Source organism: Ischnura elegans, chromosome 10 (genome assembly GCF_921293095.1).
Source record: "Ischnura elegans chromosome 10, ioIscEleg1.1, whole genome shotgun sequence".
NCBI classification, from domain to species: domain Eukaryota; kingdom Metazoa; phylum Arthropoda; class Insecta; order Odonata; family Coenagrionidae; genus Ischnura; species Ischnura elegans.
Genome location: NC_060255.1, coordinates 2,190,690 through 2,214,627, shown reverse-complemented (window position 1 = coordinate 2,214,627; position 23,938 = coordinate 2,190,690). Strand labels below are relative to the sequence as shown.

The window sequence follows — 23,938 nt, the reverse complement described above, 5'->3', positions numbered from 1 at the left end:
CCTAGATGTGTGTGCCGCCTAATCTACCTCTCGCCCTTGGTTTATCTGTGTGTGATTCGGATGGCTTTTCTCGTGGTCCAGTTGGATGAGAGGAAGGAGGTCTTTATGAAGGCAAGAGGAGGAGACAAATATTACAAAATAAAAATGTGTTTCTATAAAAAATAGCGTATTTATCGCGAGATAAAAAGCATCCGAGTCAATTTGCGTTCGATCAATTTTTCAAAGAAATTTGATATAAACAAATATGTTGTTATAACTCTCTATCATTCTCGTTCCATTAAATGATCGCAGCGCCGTCATCGGATTTTGGTGGCCAGTTTTTAACTAATCTACGTATTTAATTCTGAAACCTGAATAACAATCGAGCTACTGTTAAAATCACAATGAAAGTGTTAAAATATTCCATTGTCATATGGTTCTGAGGTATCCTGAAAATTTCAGCATGATGGCTAATGGGAAAGTGGGTTGAACTTGCGTTGCAAGACTTGATCCCGGCAAGATGAAAAACAACAAGGCGAGTCTATAAAAACGCTACAATACAAAACCTTATAGAGATGATGATGACTCTGTTCCCATGGAGACCGCTCTCCTCGCCGTCGTCGTCGACTCCTTTCGAGTTCGCCCGTCCTCCGCTAGAGCGCGCCACTGTCAATTTCGGCCCGGCCGCGTGTCTGGCGGGAGAGTGTGGTCCTCGGCGCTCCGCGATCATCTCAGTGCCCTCCGTAGCTTCCAGTTCGAAGGGTGGTCTCTCCCCCGGGACTTTTCCCGTGCGGCTCGCCACACGTGCTTGCTTCCGTGCCTCGGCTCCCGCCTCTTCCGGTGGTGGCGCCGACGCGAACCGCATCAAGACACGCGCGTGTGTGTGTTTGTACGGGAAATCGTGTTTGAACGAAAGGGAAGAGTGTGTGAGAGGTCTCAGTCTTTTGCTGCACCGCTGTTACCGGGATTAACATATAAAAAAGAAATAGTCGCGAATTAAAAGAAAAAGTGGTCTACTCTCTTCCATCGTGGTTGGCTTTTAATATTCTTCCAAGCTGTCGCTGCACGATTCGAGGGCGGGGCAAGGATGCCCCAGCGGCCAGGCTTACGAAGGCCTCCGGTCCTCTGATGCGGCGAAGATGTCGCCAGACGCACCTGATCTGGCGGCTTCGTGCGGTTGCGGAGGCCGGGCCCGGAGGAGTGGACGCGGGTTTCGCTCCTGGATGATGACTTCCAAGGCGAAGAACAGGGCCGTGTTGGTCGCCGTGGTAGCGGCTATCCTCGGCCTCGTCGTCGTCATAGTTTACATGTGGACTGGCTACCGCAACGGGACGTCGCAGTCTCCTCCCCAGCCGCTGACCACCACCAGGGTGCCCCACCGTCTACCGCCCAACGAGCCGGTCAAAGGGAACCCCGCCAACGGTCAGTTTTCCGAGCCAGCCCCTTCCACCGAACCACCCACCCCATGGGCGCACCTCCCCATTGTTTTTTCTTTCAACCCTCTCGAAATTGTTCTCCCCGTAATTATTGTTCCCAGCATTGTTTTGTAGTTCTTGAGTGGGTGAGGTTTTTTTTCGCTCGGCGAAATTTCGGTGTCCGCCCAGTTCGCGGAGCTTGGCGAACGGGGAAGAGCGCACAGCTGATGGCAAGGCGGGGGCAGGAAGATTTTAGTTCGCTGAGCGGAATGAGGAGGTTGTTTGTAGGTGTTATTGGTAAAGCCTGATCGGCCGCAAAGAATTTTGATTGCCGGAATGAGTTTTGGTAATTCGAAATATTCGATGTACCACGCTAATTTCTGGTGATTATTGTATTTACCTCATTGAATTTCGTATGTGGAATTGCATTTTCGGCATTGAAATGCTAGGACGAATGCTGACGTTGTTGAATTACTTAGTGCGATGAGTTGACGTGTGTTCTGATGTTGGAAGCCACGAATACAATGGAATAAGTTTCTATTTTTCGAAAAATACAGATCACATTAGTTTCGTGGCGACAATATTATTTCACTTTTTCTGTATCGCGTATGAGATGTACTCTGCCTTAAAAATACTCATACGACAGGGTAAATTCTTTTATGTTTTCCAAAAGGAATTTAATAGCTGAAGTGGGTATTGTTTTTTCACTTATTTCATGTAAATTATAATTTGAAGGTTACTCGCTATGTTCGATGAAATTGCGATTTTTAGTGATGCTGGGAAGTATCTTTTATCTCGAAACTCTTTTATCATGAACTTAATCACTGCTTTACTGTTTTTATTCATTCTTCAAGGAACTCTGAGGAGACTTTTACTCTACTTTTTGGTAATTCGATTCTTGAATCACTAATTATTTTTCGATCTCTTCTGAATTGTTATGCGTATCGTAAAATTGTGTCTTTGCTGTTAAATAGTGCCTTGGGGTGGATTTAGTTTTCATTTTCTTTCGTCTGTTGGGTGTATATTCGCTGTGCTGGTGACCCATAGTGCACTGCGACCGACGTCCTCCGAGGTTCGTTCATACTCTTCGCTATCAGCTGTTTCCCCTGCGGTGTAAGTTTTACGAGAAGCGAGGAGCGTTTTTTGTGCTCTCGGTGACAGCTGACACTATCCACAGTTTTTGGCAAGAGGAACCATGCGCTATTGCTCCAATAGTCGCGGCCAGATTTATCGAAATACTAAATAGTAGCATTTTGTTTTTTATCAGTTGTAGTGGTGAGGGTCCGAAGCATTCTATCGCTGCCAATTAATCAAGCGTTGATGCTGCATGAGACTGAAATGTGTGTTTCATTAATTAATCCGAGCTGTTATTTTCATTTAATTATATATTATACTCGTATTCTATCGAATTTTGGTTTATGCTCCGCGAATTGCTCGAGACTTGATAATTTGACCCCATCCTTTGTCAACAAGTTTCATTATTTCTTTGCCTTGCCTTTCGTCTATTTTTATAGAAAAATTACTCAATAGCTATGGCGGATATGCTAAAATATCGGAATAATATTTAAATATTCATGGGTAAATGTTTTTTGCCAGGAAACTGTTATTTCAACTTCACTCGAAGTGACTCGGAATACTTACTTAGTTTTATGCTTCCTTCAAGGAAGTTGACTTTCCCCACTGCCCATTCCTATCGATACGATAAAACAATTATTAGATACAAGAAACTACTTTCAGAGTACCGTAATGAAATACATGTGGGATATCCTTGGCAGTGGATGCTAAAATGGAGCAAGTCTCCTCAATGTCAACAGTTTCAATGACGAGCTCGTAGCGAATTCTCGGAGTGACTGATGAGACCTTGGGAGTTGAAAGTATCGCCGGTTTGTCAAAACGGAACTTTTGAAATCGGCGCCTCTCTGTGGCTACTCAGCGTGAGGTTCTCACTGTTGCCGTGGAAACAGGAGTGCTGCCGTCAGATTTGATGGCGATAAAACACGGCACCGATTGCTCTCTGCCTCAGAGTCACTGTGGAAATAACAAAAGAGTGCACTATTTCAATTAGCGATTGAAGAAGTGAATGCGCTTTCGAGTGAGGAAATAAAGTTAGCTCCTCGTCTGCGCTTTGCTATTTTTCGTTAAAATTTACGAAAAACGGAATATTAGCGTATTTTGAATATTTTTTTAATCGTAGCACTAGTTGTTTTTAGTGGAGTCATCATCAAAATTGGTCTTTCATCTTATCCCTAGCAAAAATGCAACGGCGTGGTGGTAGCAGTAAGGCAGTACTAGTGTAAAGAAAAGCATTTTGAGCGGTGTTTTTTGGCCAGATAATCAAGACCCTTAAGAGTTAGAACCCACCTTTGTGACTATAGCATAGATCATGGTGGGATGCTCTGATCGATCTAATGAATAGTTATTTTCTCCATTTGCGCTGTAATATTCCGAATTTATTTATGACGGACCCATTCAACCCATGTTGATTTTATTTCACTGAAAATAAAAACGTGGTGGTTTGTGAACCTGATATTATTCAGGTGGAAGGAAAGGCAGTGATTTATAGTACCTATGTAAGCATAGATATGTATGACTTTCTCCTCAGTTTATGATTTAGATGATAATGCTTCTCCGATTTTCTACTGCCATGAAGGTTTGTTGAGCACTCAGACTATGAACAATAATTTAGTCCTTTTGATTTCTTTTTCTTTTGCGAAGCAAAAAATTAAGTCAAATCCAAAGTTTCGCTTAGTTGAATTTTTAATAAAATCGAATTTATTTCCTTCATTTTGAACATAATAAAACCTAATCGTGGCAAAGAAATAGCGGTGCGCTTATTTTTCTTCAAAACCGACATTAAGCTTTTTCTAACCTTTAGGTAACAAATAGATGCCTATTAACCAAGTATCAGAAGTGCGGATAAGATTTCGTCAAGTGATCAAAAGTTAATAGCAAGTGACCGATATGAATTCCCACTTAATCATTTATCGTTGAAAATTTTAATTTCTACTATTAACCTATTTTTGAGCACAAGACGACATGAAAATATATTATCCTCAAATATCATGGTACATCCCAGGACATGATATTATGGTACAGCTGATTATCAGGTAACCCAGTCACTATGGCTACTATCTTGCTACTTGAGATTTTTCCTCCCTTTTCGACTGAGTACGACTTTTTCATTGAGTTTACTGTGGAGTGTTGTGCATGTTTTTGGTGTCTGACTTGAAGTAAATGTATTTCGTTGTGTTGTTTTCAATTCTTCCTTTCTTAGAGACTTACCCTCCTTAAACGTTGAATATGGGCAATCTCCTCTTTACTCCCGAAAACTTTTTCTCCACCCGATAGGTGATTTCAATAAATGTTATTTAAAATATATCGGGGATAGGTTACACCTTGCTGATATGATAGGCAATGCTTGTAGCTGAGGCGTGCATAGGCGGTGGTAGAAACATTAGGTTTGTACTTGTGTGGAAACATTCTCCTTGAGACCTCTTTCTGTCATGATGTTAGTACGTCAGGCTTTTTTAATTACAATAGTGTCCACTGTGGTAAAACGTTGTCTCACTTGCTAGTGTATAAAGTAGATATGTATCCTTAAAGCAGTTGTTATAAATGTAAAGATAGCAGTGTGAATAATTTTTCGTGCTTGTATTGATTTTCGGTGCGTGTAAAATTATTCAAAAAAATTATATTAGCTGGAATGGTGCTATGTGATGAATCGATGGATATCGTCTCATTTTCTTCTTTGGAAACTTTGAAATGAACCGTATTTCAGAAATCTTGTTGTCTATTGTTCTCAGGCACTTCTCTTGGTGGATTTTTTTGCTGCCGAATTTGAATCGACTGCTATTGTGAAATCTGTTTTTTGTAATCACTCATTCGCCAAAGAAATAGGGTCAGATTTCCTGAAGCTGTTAATCGGACCATTGGAAGCGTCATGCTCGGATAACTCTTACTTTAATGTCATTGGCTTTGAACTTGACCTAGTTCCTCGCCATGAATGGCCTTTTCCTTCGCTGTACTCCAGAGGATGTAATTCTGGTCCAGATAATTTGAAACTCATGTTTTGTTTCTTTGAATTTTTTTTCGTTCTATTGTGAGCCTGTTTCGTTATGTTATGGCCTCGTACAATGAGGAGTGGAATATGTATTGCGTCATGATTACGATGATGGAGATAATACAATCATTTCGGTTGCTGCGGTACCCAAGCGAACTTTTGGTCGAGAATTATAAAAAGTGATATAATCATTTATTATGTGCAATTACGTTATTCATTAGTTCATGTAGCAGAGTGATATTAAAACTTATTAGCATAAACACTTCATTTCTATTCCTATTTTAAAGAAGCCATTTTTTATGGATACCTTACGAAAAAGAAAGTTCACGTGTTTTGAAAACGGAAAACTTTTAAGTCATGTGCACTCTTTGTGATTGCAAGAATATCTTTTTATCGTTTTAATGAAGATTTTTCTTCGATTTGATATGTACTGTCGGTGAAAGGTTTTAGCAGAAACCATATGGCTGGCGTGGTTCATCATGAATCCATAGCTGTATTCCACCACCGTGATTATGCTACCTGGCCTATCCTCCCGTCAAAATCAATCCCCTTTATGGTTTTCATTTTTTAATAGTCACCCATTATGGGCTGGGTCTCATCAATCATATGTATCCCAATCAATTGCTATCTTTAGGTTTAAGTTGCAATTGCCGTTGGTTGACTCTAGAAGATAATCCCGGCCGTGATCGCTGGAGGTTTTCTTCAGAGATAACTTCTCGTTTTGATATCTGCAGATCGCAAATTGTTGAAGTTGAAAACAATGCTAACGGAGGTCGTACATAGGTTTCTTTTGCTTTTAGGTTTAAAAATTGGAAGAGATAGGAGTTGTTTAGCGGCTTTTCCTAAGTTTAGTGATAATAATTATTTTATAAAATCACGTTTGGAACTGTTTTTTTTTTTTGCAAAATTAGAGTGATTTTAATTTGAATGGAAATGTGTTCTAATTGCTAACATGATAATATGCTTACGTCAAATCGACATTGTCTGATTTCGGTGTGCGAAAAGAATAGTATCTTTTCGAAAACTTTATTTTGAGGTCACGTTTGCCCACGCAATTATTCCCAAATGTAACATTAAAAAAAAAGAGTAACTGCAACTGAGGTACGTGCATTTTTGTACCGCTCAGAATTTTTCAATACTGTTTATGATATGTATGTAATTCCATTTTTGTAACATCTCTCTTACTGACTCCCAGCATCTTATTCAATTTCAGAATAATGCATTTAATTCCGAAGGAAGGACGTTATAACTTGTTCAAAAGGTTGGCGAACTGAATTTTTTATTTGTGGACATGCTCCTCAAGAAATACACCTGCTAATTAATTATACAGAGGTAAAGATGAATTGACAATTTATTACAATGTCCAATTGTTTTAATGTCTCAGTATAAGTTCAGTAATAGTTATTTATTATTGCTAGATGATGAAAGTTATGAAAAAAGGGTGAACAAGCCTTCAGTATGGGTAGACGTAAATGTGAACTTTCTGGGGAATGATGATGCTTGTGACGTTAAGAAACGTCTTTCGGAGCGGAAGCGATGTCTGCCGAGAATGCACGCGCGCGCGCGCGTGTGTGTGTGCACCTGCATACGTTCCGCTCGTGGAATCGAAAGTGAAAGGAGAAGAGGTAGCAGTGTGCCTCGCGGAGTTGGAAGGCGGAAGAGCGCTTTTTATTTTACGAATGAACGCGCGTGCGGTACCCTGTTAAGAGGACCCCTTACTACCGATCAAATGGTATTTTTTCAGGACTTGTTAGGCAGGATAGATGCTTGACTCGATAGACGAGCTGACAAACTTTCTCAGTTTGGTTAGTGTTGAAAATTACAAACTTTTTTGTGTTTATCTATCATTCAAATCGAGTAAAACCGGAGACTATTGTTTTATATTAGGTAGTTGCATCTTTAAAACATACATGATCACCTTAAAACGTTCAGAGTAAGTGTTTGGAATAGACCTTATAGGATTTACTTACTTTGTCTAGTGCATGAAAAATTTACTGGATGGAAAATACAGAGGCGAAAATTGCACTCTTTTTGATAATGGTTTTACCATACTGTACTTGTACTAATCGTATGTGAGATTAATTTAAAAAAATGAAGAGGTTCGTTTTTTAAGTTTAAAACTTATAATTCGGTGTGTTAAACTTGTGACAAATTCCTGAATTTTTTAAAATTGATGATGAGAACCTGTTCGTTGAAACCTAGGTTGGAGTGAGTTTGATTTAAGAATGTGGAAAATTACGTAAGTTTGTGTGTTCACCTATTATCACGCTCGAGTAAAACCTGAGTGCATTTTTTTACATTCGGTAGGTTCTTGTTTAAGACTCAAATTATCACCTTGAAATGTTCGGAGAAGGTGTTTGGAATAGACCTAGTCCGATTTACTTACTTTATCAAATGTATGGAAAATATCGACGCGAAAAAGTTCATAGATGAGTTCATGTTTGATAGAATTATATGTTAAAACTCGCTTTGCTCGCTGGGGGGGCTCAGCCCCCCCTAAAAAGGCCTGCGGCCTGTTATGCTCACTGTGGGAGGTCTTACACTTTTTGTTTCCTACTTGTTACTTAAGGATCGTTTACTTTTAAGCTTGCTACCTTAGGTATAAGCAATATTTCCACTTTCACGTAAAACGAGCGCATGGTACGTAGGCTACAGTATGACTGTAAATATTTATAAAGAGAAAAGTTTTTCTGAGGGGCTAAAAAAGCAAAATAAATTTCTACGAGTTTCTCTAACTTATTCAATTCAAATACAAAAAGCGTTGAGACCACGTTCCACGGTAACACCCAATGCATACGTAATATCGTTGCATAACGACTTTACGTATTACACGGTTATTAATTATTTTTCATGCTTGAGTAACCTATTAAAATTTCATGTACCATAATGTGGAATTATTATTATTATTATATTATTTCTACAAAACTCAACCAAATTCTTGATATACGAATAAGATGCAACAGCTGTTCCCCTTCTTAAGCGAATTACGTAGGGACTGAATATCAATATCTAGAACAAATGCGCCTTAGCATGAATTGGGGCTAGTATGACGAATTTTATCGTGATCGCGAATGATTTCACTTCAGAAAGTATTTAAAGTTTTAATGAATCGGGATACACAAATATCTCAGCTTTAATATCCAACGCAATGCGCAATAAATCTGGTGAGTAACGGATCACAGCCTTTGTTGTACAAGACATTGTGAATGTCAAGATTTCGATAATTTTCACAATTGAATAACTTAGTCACTCAAGGAAACGTGATTTTCGCAAGACAAATAATTGAATAAGAAATACCTTTATTTGCACTTATCTTCCATATTGTATTATTCACTGCCTATTCACTCCTGCAGCTCACGGATAACATTGTACATTAAAAAGGAAATTAACGGAAAAAAGAACGTAAACAAAAATAAAAAGTTATCAACATCACAAAAAATGAAAATAAAATCATTTTTACCAACCTATATTATGTAAGACTTGTTTAAGTCTTTCTACTACAATCGTGTATCGCCAACAAGATACGAACTATAGTCAACAGCACGAATCATATTTCTAAATTGGCATTTAGTGCACTTGTTAACTTTGAAATTAATAACCACCACACTTTCGATGTAATATACCAAAAAAAAATAACTAATTTCCTACCTTATATTTCTCCACTTTTCATTTGAATGCGCTTTGATTTAAACAGATGTTTGTTCATGCGGAAAGAAGACGCAAAGATATAGACACTTCAAATATTACTTTCTTAATTTCCTTCCTTATATTTATCAGTTTTTCGTTTTAATTCCTTTTCCAATTAAGATTCTCTTGCTTGCATAAACAAATATGTTGCTATGATTGTTTGTTTTCTGTTTGTTTGTATGACTGCCGCGCCGCCATTGGAATTTGGTGGACATTTTTTGAACTAATCCCCATACTCAATTCTAATTGAATAGACAGATAAATAATTGGAAATTTATTGTTTTCATAATTTTTCCTGGGGTTACAGACAATTTTAGAGGGGGTATTCATAGGAATTTTTGTCGTATCTCGTCTCGTTCACCCCAAAAATTCGTATGAGTGAGTGAGTGAGTGGTCGTTAGGGGATTTTATAGAATATAGATGTGTTACCTCAGTATACGTGCTGTGAGTAGTGAGAATATTACGTAAGTTTTAAAACAGAAATGCCTGTGGAACTCATGCAGGAGGTCGAAAGGGAGATTTTGATCATGAACCCATCACCATCTTATTTAAAAAATGTGTGCTTCATTAAATTTTTTTTTTTTTGGAAAGTTGAAGTATCCCATGTATAGAGCAACAACTCAAGACATAAATCTCCTTATTAATTATATAGAGGTCCAGGAGAAAATTTATCATGGTAATAATAAAAAAGTTATCGTATATGATATAAAATCAAAACAATGAATATGCACATTTTTAATTTTAAAAGAAATATTTACGAATGTTAATTAAAAAGTCGCTACAATTTAAAAAAAATAACGATGGTAACAGTTTCATCTGAAAACTGATGGATTATTAAACGAAGTAAAAGCTGGTTGCGTGCCTAATTTGTGCGTGAAATCTGCAATGGTGTGTTTCAGATCATTAAATCGATCTGAAAAGAAGTGACCCTTCATTTTCCCGGTGAGAGCATGGATGTTGAAGGTTGGCAATGCTGGTGTTTAATGGGACACGGCCTCCGTTTGACCCCCAAAGGCCTTCAGCCGTCGGGCTTACACCTCTCCGCTTTATTTTAGAGAGCCATGTAAATTACGCCATTGATAAATTAAGCGAGATATCTTTGAGGGGACTTTTTCCTCCTCTCTCCATGTCGCGCATAGTTTAATTTTCAATTCGGAATTTTTTCACCTGGGGTCGCTCCATCCACCTTTTGCGTTAATTTATTTATTTATTCCCCCGAAAAGCCGATCACCTCCGTGATCGGTCGGCCGTGTATCATCTTTCAAGGCGTTTTACACGTGTTTGAAGAACATGCGGTTTGCTTCTTATTTTGATCCCCGCGGCTACGGAGCAAAAAAAAATCGAAAGTATTTTCGGGACATGGATTTGGTGTTGGTATTGAGTGACGTCATCTCTATTTATCTTCACTTCGGAAAGAATCCGTTTCGGTACCTACACTGAGCAAATCAGCCATAATTTGGGTAATGGCTGTGTGCGTATATTTTTTTGGATATTCTACATCGTGAATCTTGAAAAATTTCTCCATCAGGGAGGGAAGACGTGCTTGAAGACGAGCGCGTGAAGATTTCTGCTGACAGAAATAATCTCTGCTGCTGCTTCACTTTTTCCACCCGTTTTAATTGAGATGACATAATCTCTTGTGGACCATTATCCAAACTAATTCATACTTAGAGAATGCGTCTTTATTAATTTTTCGTTTTCTTTGATGTTTATTGATGTTGATCAATTTTACATTCCATCTAAATTCCCTGAAGTATTTTCCTCAACTATTGTCCGAGCCATAAATATAACAAGCAGTCGTAATTTTTTAATTTCTTTATTTTTTCTCTTAATGGGTCTGAGCCACCTGGATGAATTAGGAATTAATAATTCCGTTTTGAATAATCGCTCTTTTTATTCCCAAAATCTTACCAAGTAGGTAAAAATATGATATTCCTCGTATTTTTTTCGTGATAGGGTAACTTATTACTAATTGTAAGTGATACCAATTCTGATATTTAAAATGCAAATATTTTTAAAGTTATTTTAATATAATCGTGCTGTAACCTGTAGTAAATATTATTATGCTGTCATTTCCTTTTTCGAATTTTATTTTTCGTTTCATCATTTAAATTTTAAGCTGATTGGCACCTTTGTTTCTGACAGAAACAAATATAATGTGGATAGTTTATTTTGTTATCACAAACTAGACGTCATCATATAGCTATTAATTATATATTTCTTTACAATTGCATAGAATTGTCGTTATGAAAGGCTGGTGGATGAAATGTTAAAGTATACAGAGAAATCAGTTCGTCTTATTCTAATTGTGTGATTCAAACTCGCTCTCTATTTGTGACACCTGTGTTACTTTATTAACGTGTCTACCGTTCTGAAGTATGTATACCTTGTTCATTCCAAGGATTTTACTAATAATCTGGATGTTTACAAAAATGTTTCGCGTTGCGTGTCAAAGTTAGATAAATTAAGATCTGTGCAATCTCTCCCGCAACTCTAAAATTTACGACTAGAGATCGTAGTGAGTGCGTAACTGATCACCGATTCTTATCTACGCTTGATTAAAACAGAATTTGTTTGCAAGAACAATAGTATCGATTAACTTTCGATGAGGGAACTGTTCGAATCATCCGTTTGATTGTGGAATAATTTTGATTTAGAAACAAACCCATAGAATTCCTTCTGTTTGTTCGTGTGTATAGGGCAATTAAAGTTTGAAATCGAAAGCTATTGAACCGTGAATTGCAAACTATTATGTAAATCCATGGGTAATTTGTTTAGAAAAAAATTATTATTCGCACCTTGCATTCGATTTCATTGTTTCGAAATATTTACGTTTCAGGATTCCTAAAATAAGTGGAGATTTTAGAGATTGGCCTTCAACAATCACGGCAATTTTTAATTAGATTCAATTTCAACGTAGGAAAAGTGGGCGGCGAGTTTAGAGTTTTTTTTCCTCTTTCTTAATTGTTTGAGAATCGCTGTATGTGGAAGATTTTTCTTTCGTAGTCACTTATCTTTTTCTTCCATCTTCCGAATTCTTTCAAAGAATCACTATTCTGGGTTTGAGTGAACGACCCCACCGTGAAAATAGTCTGTGGAAGCAAGGTGGAGAATTGAAGCTGGATGACTGAGTGGCCACTGCACACGTACATTTCTGATGTTCATCTACATCAGTGGCGTAGCCAGGAATCTTTTGGGGGTCCAAAATCAGGGGGGAAAATTTTTAAAAACAGAGTACTAAGTAGAGGGATTTAAAGTAATTTTAATGCTTTTCATAATGGAAAAAACTTCATTTGTTAAAAAAATATTTTTAAAATTCATGATTTTTTCAACATTTTGTTAACTTTTATGAGAAAAAATAATTGTGTTTTTATATTTCGGGGGGGTCCGGACCCCCCGGACCCTCCTGGCTACGCCACTGATCTACATCTGCAAAATACCCTTAGACCCACCTCTAGGGTGCTTGGCAGTGGGTAATAAATCACCTACAAGCAGCATGCCAGAGGATTACCACATGCACACCACACGGTCGGAAAAAGTGCTACACGTGCTAAAAATTGTGCTCCCACATTCATGCAAAGGCAAAGCTAGAAAACTACTCTCGAAATCAATCTGCCTATGAAGCTAGAATATGCAAAACATACCGTAAGAAATACTTGGAAAATTCAGAAACATGCATTTAGGAATACATAAGTAACATTAGTGGGCTACACTAAAAGTCACCAATCTTCTAGTGAGTCCTAACCTAAAGCTACCGGTATAGTCTCTTATCGATCGTGGAAAAAGCGACATTTAAGCAAGCTCACTTTATTTGTTCTACACTCAATCTCTCTCTTATTCTATCCGCGGTGCACTGAATTGTGCAACGTGATCCATTTTTTCCAATATTTTGCAGTCAAATGTTGCGAGGAATAGCATTGGCGAGTAATGAATTTGATAAATCACATCATGTAAAATTCGGTCAATACCTATAATCAAGGGCTTACCCATGATCATAATTAGGGGGGGCAAGCCATGGTCTAGGGGGGCGGGGTAAGTCAAGTTGTAACATTAGTTTACGTGATTATTTCCTTGAAAAACGTTTTATTTTAGTTACATATACTAATACATATCATCTTTCGGGGTATAAAGAAAATTTGTTGAATGTTTTCGTTTCAATTCAATACTGTATTTGCTTAAAGACTTAAGCGATTTTTACTTCTGGGGGGGGGGGGGGGGGGCTGCTGCCCCCCCGGCTCCTCGCTGGGTACGCCTTCAATTACTTTTTATTTCTCCGTGAAACTCGGATCACTTTGTCCGTCAGCGAGGCGAGTGGCGACTTCTGTAAACCCATTTAAATGCGCGGGGAGTGATAGCACATTCAGAGGCCAACTTGAGGATACTTTTTTGTAATATTCGTGAGGTTTGCGTTCGTAAGATATGGCTAACTTATTCGAAAAAAATGAATTTACGTAATAGGTTTAGTCTAGTTTTCAGACTACGGTCTGACAAAGACTTCCATGCGAGTTGTTCTGTATCATGGATGGATGAAGATACTTTCGCAGAGTAAAACGGTATATATCGGCACTTCGGTACTTAAGCACTCCCAGAATCTCAGCGGCGTACAAGACGCGTACTTGATATTCCGGCACTGACCTCCGCTATCGACCATCGAGTTTATTTCCGCGCGCTCCGACCTTGGTTTTTTGGGGCCGCTGGTCGGGTCGCGTCTGACGCGCACCTGTTTCGAGAGGAAGGCCCCACCATTGAGGGCGTGAATGTGGTGCCACAGTTGTTGAGATTATAAAATGGTGTCCGCCCCGCGCGTTAATTTTCCCTTTTCATTCGAAGTGACCCGAGCTGTCCGTACGCACGCGGATTTAAAATGTGTTATTTGGCAGCGAAAGTGGTTGAGCAGCTAGTTTGCAGGCCATAAGATTTACCTCGTGACTTAAACATTTCGTCGACAGGCAGCCTTATAATCTTCGTCACAACATGTGTTTGATTCACAAAGCAGTTGAAATATAAAAATCTCCAAAAGCCGAGATGTTTATGAACTTTCATACGAACCGACTATAATTTTTGATCCAAACGATTTTGGTTCGTAACATGGTTGAAGTATAAGGTTCATAAGTCTAACCACTTAAATGCTAGAGGAGCCTCTTCCTCATCCTTGGCTAATAGTTTCGCGCTGTAATGCATTTGAGTTGCTTGCAGCATTTGGCGAGGTTTTTTTGTCTACTTTCTTACAGTATATTACCTTAGTTGCTTTGTATTTTTCTATGTTCTCTTTGATGGCAGAAAAATCCAGCTCATGTGGGAAATGTTAGGATATGATAAAAACCATGGAATTTCCATTAAAACCAAATATAGGTAAATAATCAACGGTAGAGACTGATATCTCTAGAAAGAATCAGGCTATTTCGATATGTGTTTGACGTTATGAATCAATTTTTTTTCTGTTTAACATCGCAATGGGAGTGAATGTTCAATGTTCTGTAGGTAAATTCTGTCATTATTTCTTATCGATTATTTCTGTTTCATCATATAGTTGCCAAACTTTGCGTTTGCTATGTCGTGTCCCTTGTGATGGAAGCATAAAATAAAAAGTTACAATAAGGCGTCACTTTTACTTGGCAATAAAAGAATTTATGTCAGAGAAACGGAAAATATAAGGCCAAATATCCATTTGTATTTTCTGTTTATCTAACATGAAATCTTTTACCTAGTGGTGATCCACCATAAGAGATATCTCATATCCATCCATCATGCACGGATTTCTTGAGAATGAGGAGGAGGAGAAGTTTTATTTAGTAGTATTATTAGAGCAGTATTAAAAACTGTCATTTCGAGGAAAACTCCAAGAATTAAGCTCGTATACAAACCTCTTAAGAAAATGATTACTATAGATTTTACAGGTTATGTTTACATTTGTTAACCCTCATCGAATTGTTTCTTTGAAAGTAATGTGGACGAAGAGATCTCTTTCTTCACTTTCTATTGCTCGCGTAGAGATATTTGATTGAGAGTGTTTTTCCGGATTTGACAGCTTCTGTTAGCATTCATAATGTTGTATTCCTCTTGACATTTGATGATTGGAATAAAATATGTGCATTCAATTCAACTTCTGCTGAGTTATTTTGTATATGTGTGCTCAATATTTCTTTCGGTCACATCTGAGGATTACGTTGGCCCTTTGGCTAAGTTTTAGCATTGCCTTGATATCAAAAACGAATGAAATTTAATGCATCTGAACGACAAGCCAATATTTTCTATCCGAAAATTACTTAAAATTATTCATATTGCGAGTCATTAGTTTTCACCCCGGCGTGGTGCCATTTATCATGAACAATTGACGTTAAAGATCCTATTTATATTCACATAAATCTATTTGGCGCCTTTTATATTCTGCAAATGGCTCCACCTTCGAGAAATTAATCCTGCGAGTAATACGCTTCCGTCACCGTTAACGACCTAACTAATTTGGTGCACTTTCCTTTTTGAGCATTGTTGTTTGAACGACAATAATTAGTTAACGTCATGCGATCCGGTAGAATCATCGATATGAAATATTAACACCATAATACTAGGTTGGCGCAAGATTTAGTTTTAGATGGCACATAAAGATCGGGACAGCAATTTAAATATGCTATAACTGACATGATATCTGTTGCTTTTATTAGTAGCATATAAATTATAAATAATTTTTGAGGCGTATCCATCAATTCTACTTGAGGAAAAAAACTTTCAACCAAGTGACGAAGCTTATCGAAGCAACGAGCGATTAAGTTTGTCTGTAATATTGGCTAAGTAGGAACTCTTCCATTTTCCCTCGTGAAAGGTCAAGTTATCCTTGATGATCTGTTAGTATTAAAATAAAAGTAATCAAATTACTATCAACGATTAAATCTTCGGCAATTTTACTTGTAATCTCCTCCAAAGCTCGTACGATTATTCGTTATATTTTAGTAATCAGAATTGGAATTTTGAATTCCACGTGCGGTGAGAGAAATGACAGTTCCAGTTACATTGACTTCATTCAAGTTGTGAATTTTTTGTAGAACGTATTTATTAATGCCTAAAGTGCTTAAATCAAACATTTTAATTATTATTGTATGCAATGGCAATAAATATAAAGATAATAAATATATACTTTTTTCGATTCCGTGTTACTACTTCCTGTTGGAGAAACTATTGAAAGCTATTTCATCATGTACGGGAGCAAAATTGAATGTAATTGTATTAGTAATACCCTACTGAATACTTTTTGTGATAAAAATTGTGGTTAATTACAAATTTGAGGTGTTGTTGTAATCCAGAAGTTATTTGTTCAATACTTCTCCTATCACCTATTAACAAGCCTTGACGATGTTAAAATATCATGTGAGTGCTTTTAGGGATTGTTGACCAGTAATTATGGTGTTTAGGCCTCACGGTATAAGTTGATGACTTATAGCGCTCAATATAGATAACCTAAAGCTGACATTAAAATTCCCTACTTCAAAATTATTTTGGGAAATTGAGGCAGAAGTGAAATTCTTGCTGATGGATCTTAATAACTCCTCATTCTCATTGAGCATTTCTAATGGATATTAAATCTATTTAAATTAAATCTATTAAAAACACCCTATCGGCGGTGAGTAATGAAATTCTTTTGGGTTGACCCGTATCATCCCGCCTCTTCAGGGATAAATTTCACAAGTAGTCTCCAGTAGAGGAAAGTAAACACTGGATTTTAACCTGGATCCACTTTACGTTTCCAGGCTCGACATAAACGGGAAAATATGAGAAATATTTTTCGAAGTATGAAAGGGTTTTTTTCGCATGAACAATAAGGACTATTTAGGTTGTTATTGAATGATGCTGCGATCGCACGAGTATAAAAAAAATCGCGTAGGTATGCATTTGTATGGATCTCGCTCTCGCTTTGCACCTCGCGCCTATAAAGGTGGCTTAGGGGATATTATGCGCGTTTAGATTTTAGAAGCAATCTGAGACTTCACCTATCCACTTTCGGACGCATTCACTAAAGCTAAAAATCGCTGTTGTTGTATTTGTACATTTGAGTCGTAGGTATGGCATTGATTCTCTGCTTGCCCGATCGTTTTGTAGTGTGCTTCAGTCTAAGTTTTTTTTTCTCCTACATTTTTTCTCCAGCTGTGCTATCATCTCTTTACGCTGACTCCTTTTTGCTGTGGAGGGGCAAATTAATGTCGGTTGTCATTGCATGTACCCCGTTCATACGAGGCGGGAATTTGTTCTGGGCAATATTTTGACTCGTGAGAGCGTCAGGACAGATGAAAGGGAAGAAGGTGGAGAGACGGCGTCGTCAGCTTCGCCCTCCATCCGCATGTGTCGTGTCCACTCGGGGCCGAAAAACGGGGAGAAAAAATAAGAATAGCGACCCGAGTTTCGTCGCAAGCATTCATCTCTCGTAGATTCCGCGGCGCAAAAAAAAAAAGATGTAGGTTTGAGGAAAGGGAGGGTAGGTATTCCGGGCAAGACGCCGTGTGAAAGATGTCCCTGCGGCAAATGAGGTACATTTTGTTGCCATGACAATATTCTTATGTGGCAAGTATACGCTCATCTGATTTTACTCTACCGGCTGTCGCAAGCTTAAAGGAAGGTGAGCAATAAGTAACGTAATTGCGTAACGTTAGTCCAGTTTCCAGTCCTTCGCTCAGTCGTGGTTAAATACTAGATTTTACACGGTTACTCTCAGGTTGTGGCATTTCGGCAGCGTCTCAACCGTAGGTGTGAGAGCATTTCTCGACAAACATTTATTTTTCAAGTTGGAATCGAACACCGAAATTTTCCATATGGTGTGCCTATTCGTCGTATCTGTCGCAAAAATGTGGAAAAAAATTGTATTAAGTGTTTCAAAAAAAAGGATATTAGGTTTGTTGCGTATGCTTCATATTGCGTTTTAGGGTTATACCAAAAAAATAAAAAATGAAGTTAATTGTTGGTGTCACTCTGTTAAAAGTAGGTGCTGCAGTATACGAAAAAAACTAAAAAAGTATTAGTGGGAGTGATAAGTACTTTTCCATGCAAAGTATATTTAATCCAACTGCTTTCGACACTTTCGCTTGAAGGTACAACTTTAGGGTCCTCTTGTTGTTGGAGTTGTACACTTGAGAATGACACTGTAAGTGTCGGAGCCTATTGGGCTCAATAAACGAAATTCAATAATTGAAAGTCGTTATTACTGCCATCAATTTGATGATATTCATATAAATACGCATACCAATAATTTGAACCATCAGCTAAAAAAGTGTTTGTTGACTTTTGCTCGACCGATTATATTTTTTCTTTTTTTCAAGATGCATTACTCATTGAAAACTGTCTTTACTATCAGGCATGACGTTTAATGAGTTTAAAACTTTGATCCTTGAATATATCAGGGTAGCTGAAAGAGACCCTTCTCAGCATTTGCCTGTGTTTGAAGTACCTCAGAGAAAATATTGAATTAACGTCTTAGGATTTAAATAGTTTTGTAATTACAGTGAAATACCGATCAAGCGAGAGTTAGCGTCCGAATCAGTTTGTCTTCTGCCATTGAAGAGCATCGTGTATGAGGGAACTATATTTTTATCTAGCATTGCGAAAATTTGGAACGAAGTACATATTTTTTATTGTGTCACGAAGAAGATACGTCTGAGAGTCGAAGGGGAGGCAGTTGTGGAATGTCTTGGAAGGCGAGGGTATCGGCCAACTAAGAATACCTCTTGTGAGGGAAACACCGCCCTATCCTTCATGCTCGCCGTTTGATTCCGCGACGTGGAGCTAAAAAATGGAAACAGCCTCCGTCAAATCCCGTTGGACCAAATATATGTGTCGTTGTCGGCGGCGATTTGTAAGAACTCATTTGCTAAAATAACGAGTTTTTTCTTCGCACTTGTCTTAGCGAGTTTTTTCGATTTAGAATGTGCTGAACGAAATCGCAATTAGTTATAGTTTCACGATGATGTGTTCATTATATCATGCGCTCCAGTGTTTTTTTACTTTAAATGTCCCTGTTGATGCCTCATAATTTATAAGTTTTAAATTTCTGTATATGTGAGAGAAAGGGAATGCTTTCGACACGTATCAATGTTTATGGGATATATAATTGATCTTTTTCAGAAATTGCCCAACTTATCGACTTGAACGTATCCTTATAAAGGATAGCCAGAAGGTATCCATTTTCCGTGGATATTTATTTTTAAATTTGAAGGCTGTCGTCCACCTCGCCAGTGTCTCCACCAAAATAATTTGCATTGGAACGTTATTACCTTGACGTGAAAGTCATCCCTTTGGAGCGTGTAATTATAAAATGACAGTAATTTAAATCCTCGAATGTAGTATAGGATTTTGCCTACAAGGAATTTTGTTCGTTATTTCACACTTCATTTCGTGTAGTAATATGATGTGGTGTTATCATTATGTATTATATATTTTTAACCTGAATCGCGATATGTCCTTCTATATAATGATGAAAATAATTTTTATTTTCAGATTACTCCGGTAAATATTTCTCTTTAAAATTTATTTTTAAACCCGATGTCATTTCCTGTCAGCTAAGCTTGAATTTGTCCTGAAATCTTTAATTTCAATTTTCTATCAAATTTTAAGCACCGTGTATTACCGTTTGTTACCAGGTTTTATTTCGATAATTATAAATTCCTTATTCATTAAAGCTTGAGTTATGTACTCAGAAGGAAACGAAATGAATAATCTAGCATTGAACTCGAGATAACGTTTTTTCTGACATTGTCGGGTCCAAAAAGTTGAGCCAATGAATTTCAATGGCATTAGGTGACTTCAAATAAGGATCATAAGAGCATTAATGGAAAAAAAACATTGAAAATGAAATATATCACTGTCATGAATGTTTCCGGAAAATGGTTGACATTCGGCCTATGAAATTAATATTTGGCATGTTATTGTTATGTGAAGAACGTGCAATATGTGTTGAATTGTGGAGATTATTACTGTAATTTCATTGAATTCTCATGCAATCGAAATCAAAGATCACAGATAATTGTGAAACAAGTAGATGGCTCGTGGAACAGATAATCTTTGTGGGTTTGATTTGGAGGCGGAGAACTAATGATAAATCGAGTACGGAGGGTGAAATAGTTGTGTCCTTAATTACCTCACATTCTTGGCCTGCAGGAAAGAAAGGAAATGTGCTGTTTGCCTTGAGTACAGGTCCAGTTTTGAAACTACTGCTAGATAAAATCGTCTATTTTACAACCCCTTCTTCTTATTGCTAGCTATTAAAATCGTGAAGTGTCGGTATGAATCGTTAACGGAGTGTAAATAGCGTGGTGCCTTGCTTTTCCTCGATCGCTTGCGAGAGACTATTTGTCGGAAATAATTGCGCGCCTCTTTTTTCAGGGGGAGCCTTTCTCTCCGCCAGCTCTTTTCTTAAATGAATCATCCCTTATTTTTACCTATTTTCCTCTTAAGAGCATTCCACTACTGCGGTGTTCAAGATATCCTGTTTGTTTTTCGTCTTGACTAATGATTGTGGGTACAGCGATGGCGAAGATGGATTAGTTTCCTAGAGAGAAATACGTCAACTCACGTCAATAAAACCGTAACATTAGGTTGAGTAATTATTATTGACCCTAGTATACTTTAATTGCTTTTTCGCGTTTCAGTTTTTTTAAACTCATGTAAAAATACTATTTTTTTAGTTTTTTAAAAATGTTTTCTTTTCTGTGTTACCTATTTTATAATCTGCGGGCGTTGTAGGACGCATCATCAGGCGATGAATGAAATTACGGAATTGGTGGTCAATTAATATACTTGTCCAGCCTCCCCCATCCACCGGAGTAGTGGGGGAGGGGGGCGGAGTTGACGTCAGCAGAACTCTCACCCCTGTCCTTGAGCGACGAGCGGACTCTTCTTAATTTTTACTTCTTAATTTTTACTCTTCAAACTTAATTTTTACCAAAAATTTCATGTTTTGCAATTTTAATACATAGCGATTGTATTATTATACTCACAACAATTGCTTTTTTTATTTCAAAAGACCGGCAGAAACTTAGGGCTATATTCATCATTTTTCACTTTTTCCATGGGCAAGTATTCACTTTAATGCACTTGCTGCCAGCTTGGTGGCATGGGTAAATAATTTCTACTGACCCATTCATAATGAAAGTTGCAAACTTCGTGTCAATTGCTTACTTTATGGGATTCAGTTTTGTAACTGTCTCGTTGTGGGGTCTAACAGGGTTTGTAATTTACTTGATGATTTTGGAACATCTTTTTCCGTTTATTCATGATAAATTATTGGGTAGTGATCAACGGTAATTTACTTTTTTTCTATGCACTTCACGAGCAATGTGTTTTACTACCATCGACAGAGCTAAAATAGACCCAAATAAACTTGATAAATTCAAAATATAACGTTTTAAAACCATAACTCGGTTTGTAATAAATGGCTCATATAAGTCTCACAAAATAAATTTCATTGAAAAATAAAATTATATTACCATGTGAAAACTTTTATTATTTAGAAAGACTTTTTTCAAGCGCACATAAGATACACACACTGTTTACCGTCTGGGATTTTAATTAAAGGAACCTCGGAAAAAGAAATGATAATTCATTTTTTACTCTCCACGCCAACACTTATCAAGAGAACTATGAGTTTGCAATAACGATGTCCATTTATTGCGTTGAGCGTACACAGTCTTTCTAATCCACATGGCTTGTCAGAGTGTTCTATATATGTACATACCATGCGACAAATTGCAGAATGATATATAAAACACTTAACAACAAATTATATTTATAAAAATAGCGGTTATTAAGTACAGAGAAACTGTTGTCTCCAAAACCCAACGGACGCGGTGAAAACCCGAAGAGAATGCAGTGATCAGTGTAGAGAATACATTTAGGCATTCCACCTCTTGAAGACACAAGCATTCCCATGAAATATATCGAACATAACCTGTTAAAAACTTTTAATTTTCACCAGTAACCATGCGTCTACCTACCTTTTTATTTACTTCTGCCATTCCTTTATGAACTCTTAGGTGTTCAGGAATACAATGGGGAGCATTTTTATATTTTTTGTTCTTTTTTCTTTGGCAGACTTAATTTTTACCAAAAATTTTATGTTTTGTGTCTGGTACATAACATTTTGCTGATCTTTTTCCTTATATATTGCATTGTTTACGTTAGTTATATAATGGCATGGTAATGTCAAAACCATCTTCAGGAAAAATAATAGGTGTGGAATCTACAAGGTAATTTTTTCCCAAACTTACAAAGCTATGAAGGAACCTAGATGATGGATTAGGAAGGTGGTACCGTATGATGGAGTACTTAGTCCACTTCACTACTAGTACGTACAAAAAAATATGTATAAATCATTATATTTGATGGTATGCGATATTAAATATTTTCCATTTACTTTTTGGTGTTTTGAATATGTTTTACATGAATTTCAGATTCATCAACGTTACAGAAATTCCTTTTTTTAGCTGTGCTTGCGTAATGCTAGTTTTTGCTGACGGGTCCCCAAGAAGGAAGTTTGCCCACCACGTCACACTTCCATACTTTGGACCCTTGCACACTGTGCGAATCTCTAGTTAGTGCTGCCAAGTAATGGTAATCGTATTATTTTGACAATATGTTGACTGCTAAACTTGTTTGAAAATATGAGATCTCTTTTTAGAGAATGGGTCTAAGTTGTCCCATCGTACGGTAAGGAATGCCGCCCCAGCTCTGTTTGCTTGCAACTGTCCCTTGGCATTTGGAGAGCGCCTTTGGAGAACGCACTGCCCCTGCTCGTTGTCGGCGGCAACAGCCCCGTCCACTTTGACAGCGGCGTGGCAACGCAGCGCGTATCAGCCGGAATGACTGACATTGACTTAATCCCCCGACGGTGTGCCCCTGGCCGCGAGATCCCTTTGAGTGAGTGGTGATTGCCTGTGATTCGATATAGCTCGTGGGGCGTTGATAGGCAATCTTCAAGAGCGGCGCACCCTATGCTGAGAATAATTCCATGACTGCATGGACCCCATCTCCTATGGGGGTGCTCCTTCGTCGATCCCAAGAGGGAGAGGAGTTCTGGTTTGAAGTGAGTCAATGGCATTGGTTCGATCTTGGGGAGCTGATGCGATGTGTCTCGCGTCTATAATATGCCACCCTTCCTCTCCACTTCACTTACTTCTCCATCTCCCGAGCGAGGTTTTATTAACCGGGGATCGTATAGGAGTGCAGAATAGTTGGGGGAAGGATGGAGGTGGTTGGTCGCTTGGGGAATTGGCTGTGGTTAGCTCTGCACGGGGGAGATGAGGCACTTGAGGTCGACCTGAGCTTTGAGAGCTGAGGTCAGGGATACCGTGCATCGTCGGCGAGCACCTTTGGAAAAGGCTTCGCAACCATTTCGAGAGCGTATCCGCTCATTGTCATTTTGGTTTTAAATGAGGGCGTTTTTCGCGCGAACCTTTTTTCTCTCTAATTTTCTCGTATGGTGGGGCTGTAAAATAGCATTCATGCAACAGTCACCATAGTGAGGTCTATAGCCGTCATGGAAAAAAAGAAAACTTTGATGTGTTCTGCGAGTGTATCTGTGCTGTAGTTCATGTGCGATTCACATTCTTGGTGAAACCACGCCTGCATTAGTGGACACGATTTATTAGAAATTCTTTTATCCTGAAGACCCATGAAGTGCATACAAATGTCATCGCATGCTGCAAGTTGGTTGAATCAAACCCGCAAGTTAACTAAAACGCAAGGTAATATTTTGATTCTATTGAAATTAATGCAGGTCCCTATGAAAATTGTGGGGTTGTCATCAAGGAGATTTATTTAA

At 37.9% G+C, this 23,938-nt stretch overlaps 1 protein-coding gene across 3 annotated transcripts in view; it reads left to right on the top strand.

Moving 5' to 3' along the window:
* Window positions 1-728: 728 nt before the first annotated feature.
* LOC124166511 (A disintegrin and metalloproteinase with thrombospondin motifs 9-like) overlaps window positions 729-23,938 on the top strand; it is a 758,369-nt gene continuing 735,159 nt past the window's right edge. For all 3 annotated transcript variants that reach the window (XM_046544055.1, XM_046544053.1, XM_046544056.1), the window contains exon 1: window positions 729-1,401. In XM_046544055.1, coding sequence (XP_046400011.1) covers window positions 1,119-1,401 — 283 coding nt within the window. In that variant the 5' untranslated portion in view covers window positions 729-1,118. The remainder of the gene's footprint in view (window positions 1,402-23,938) is intronic.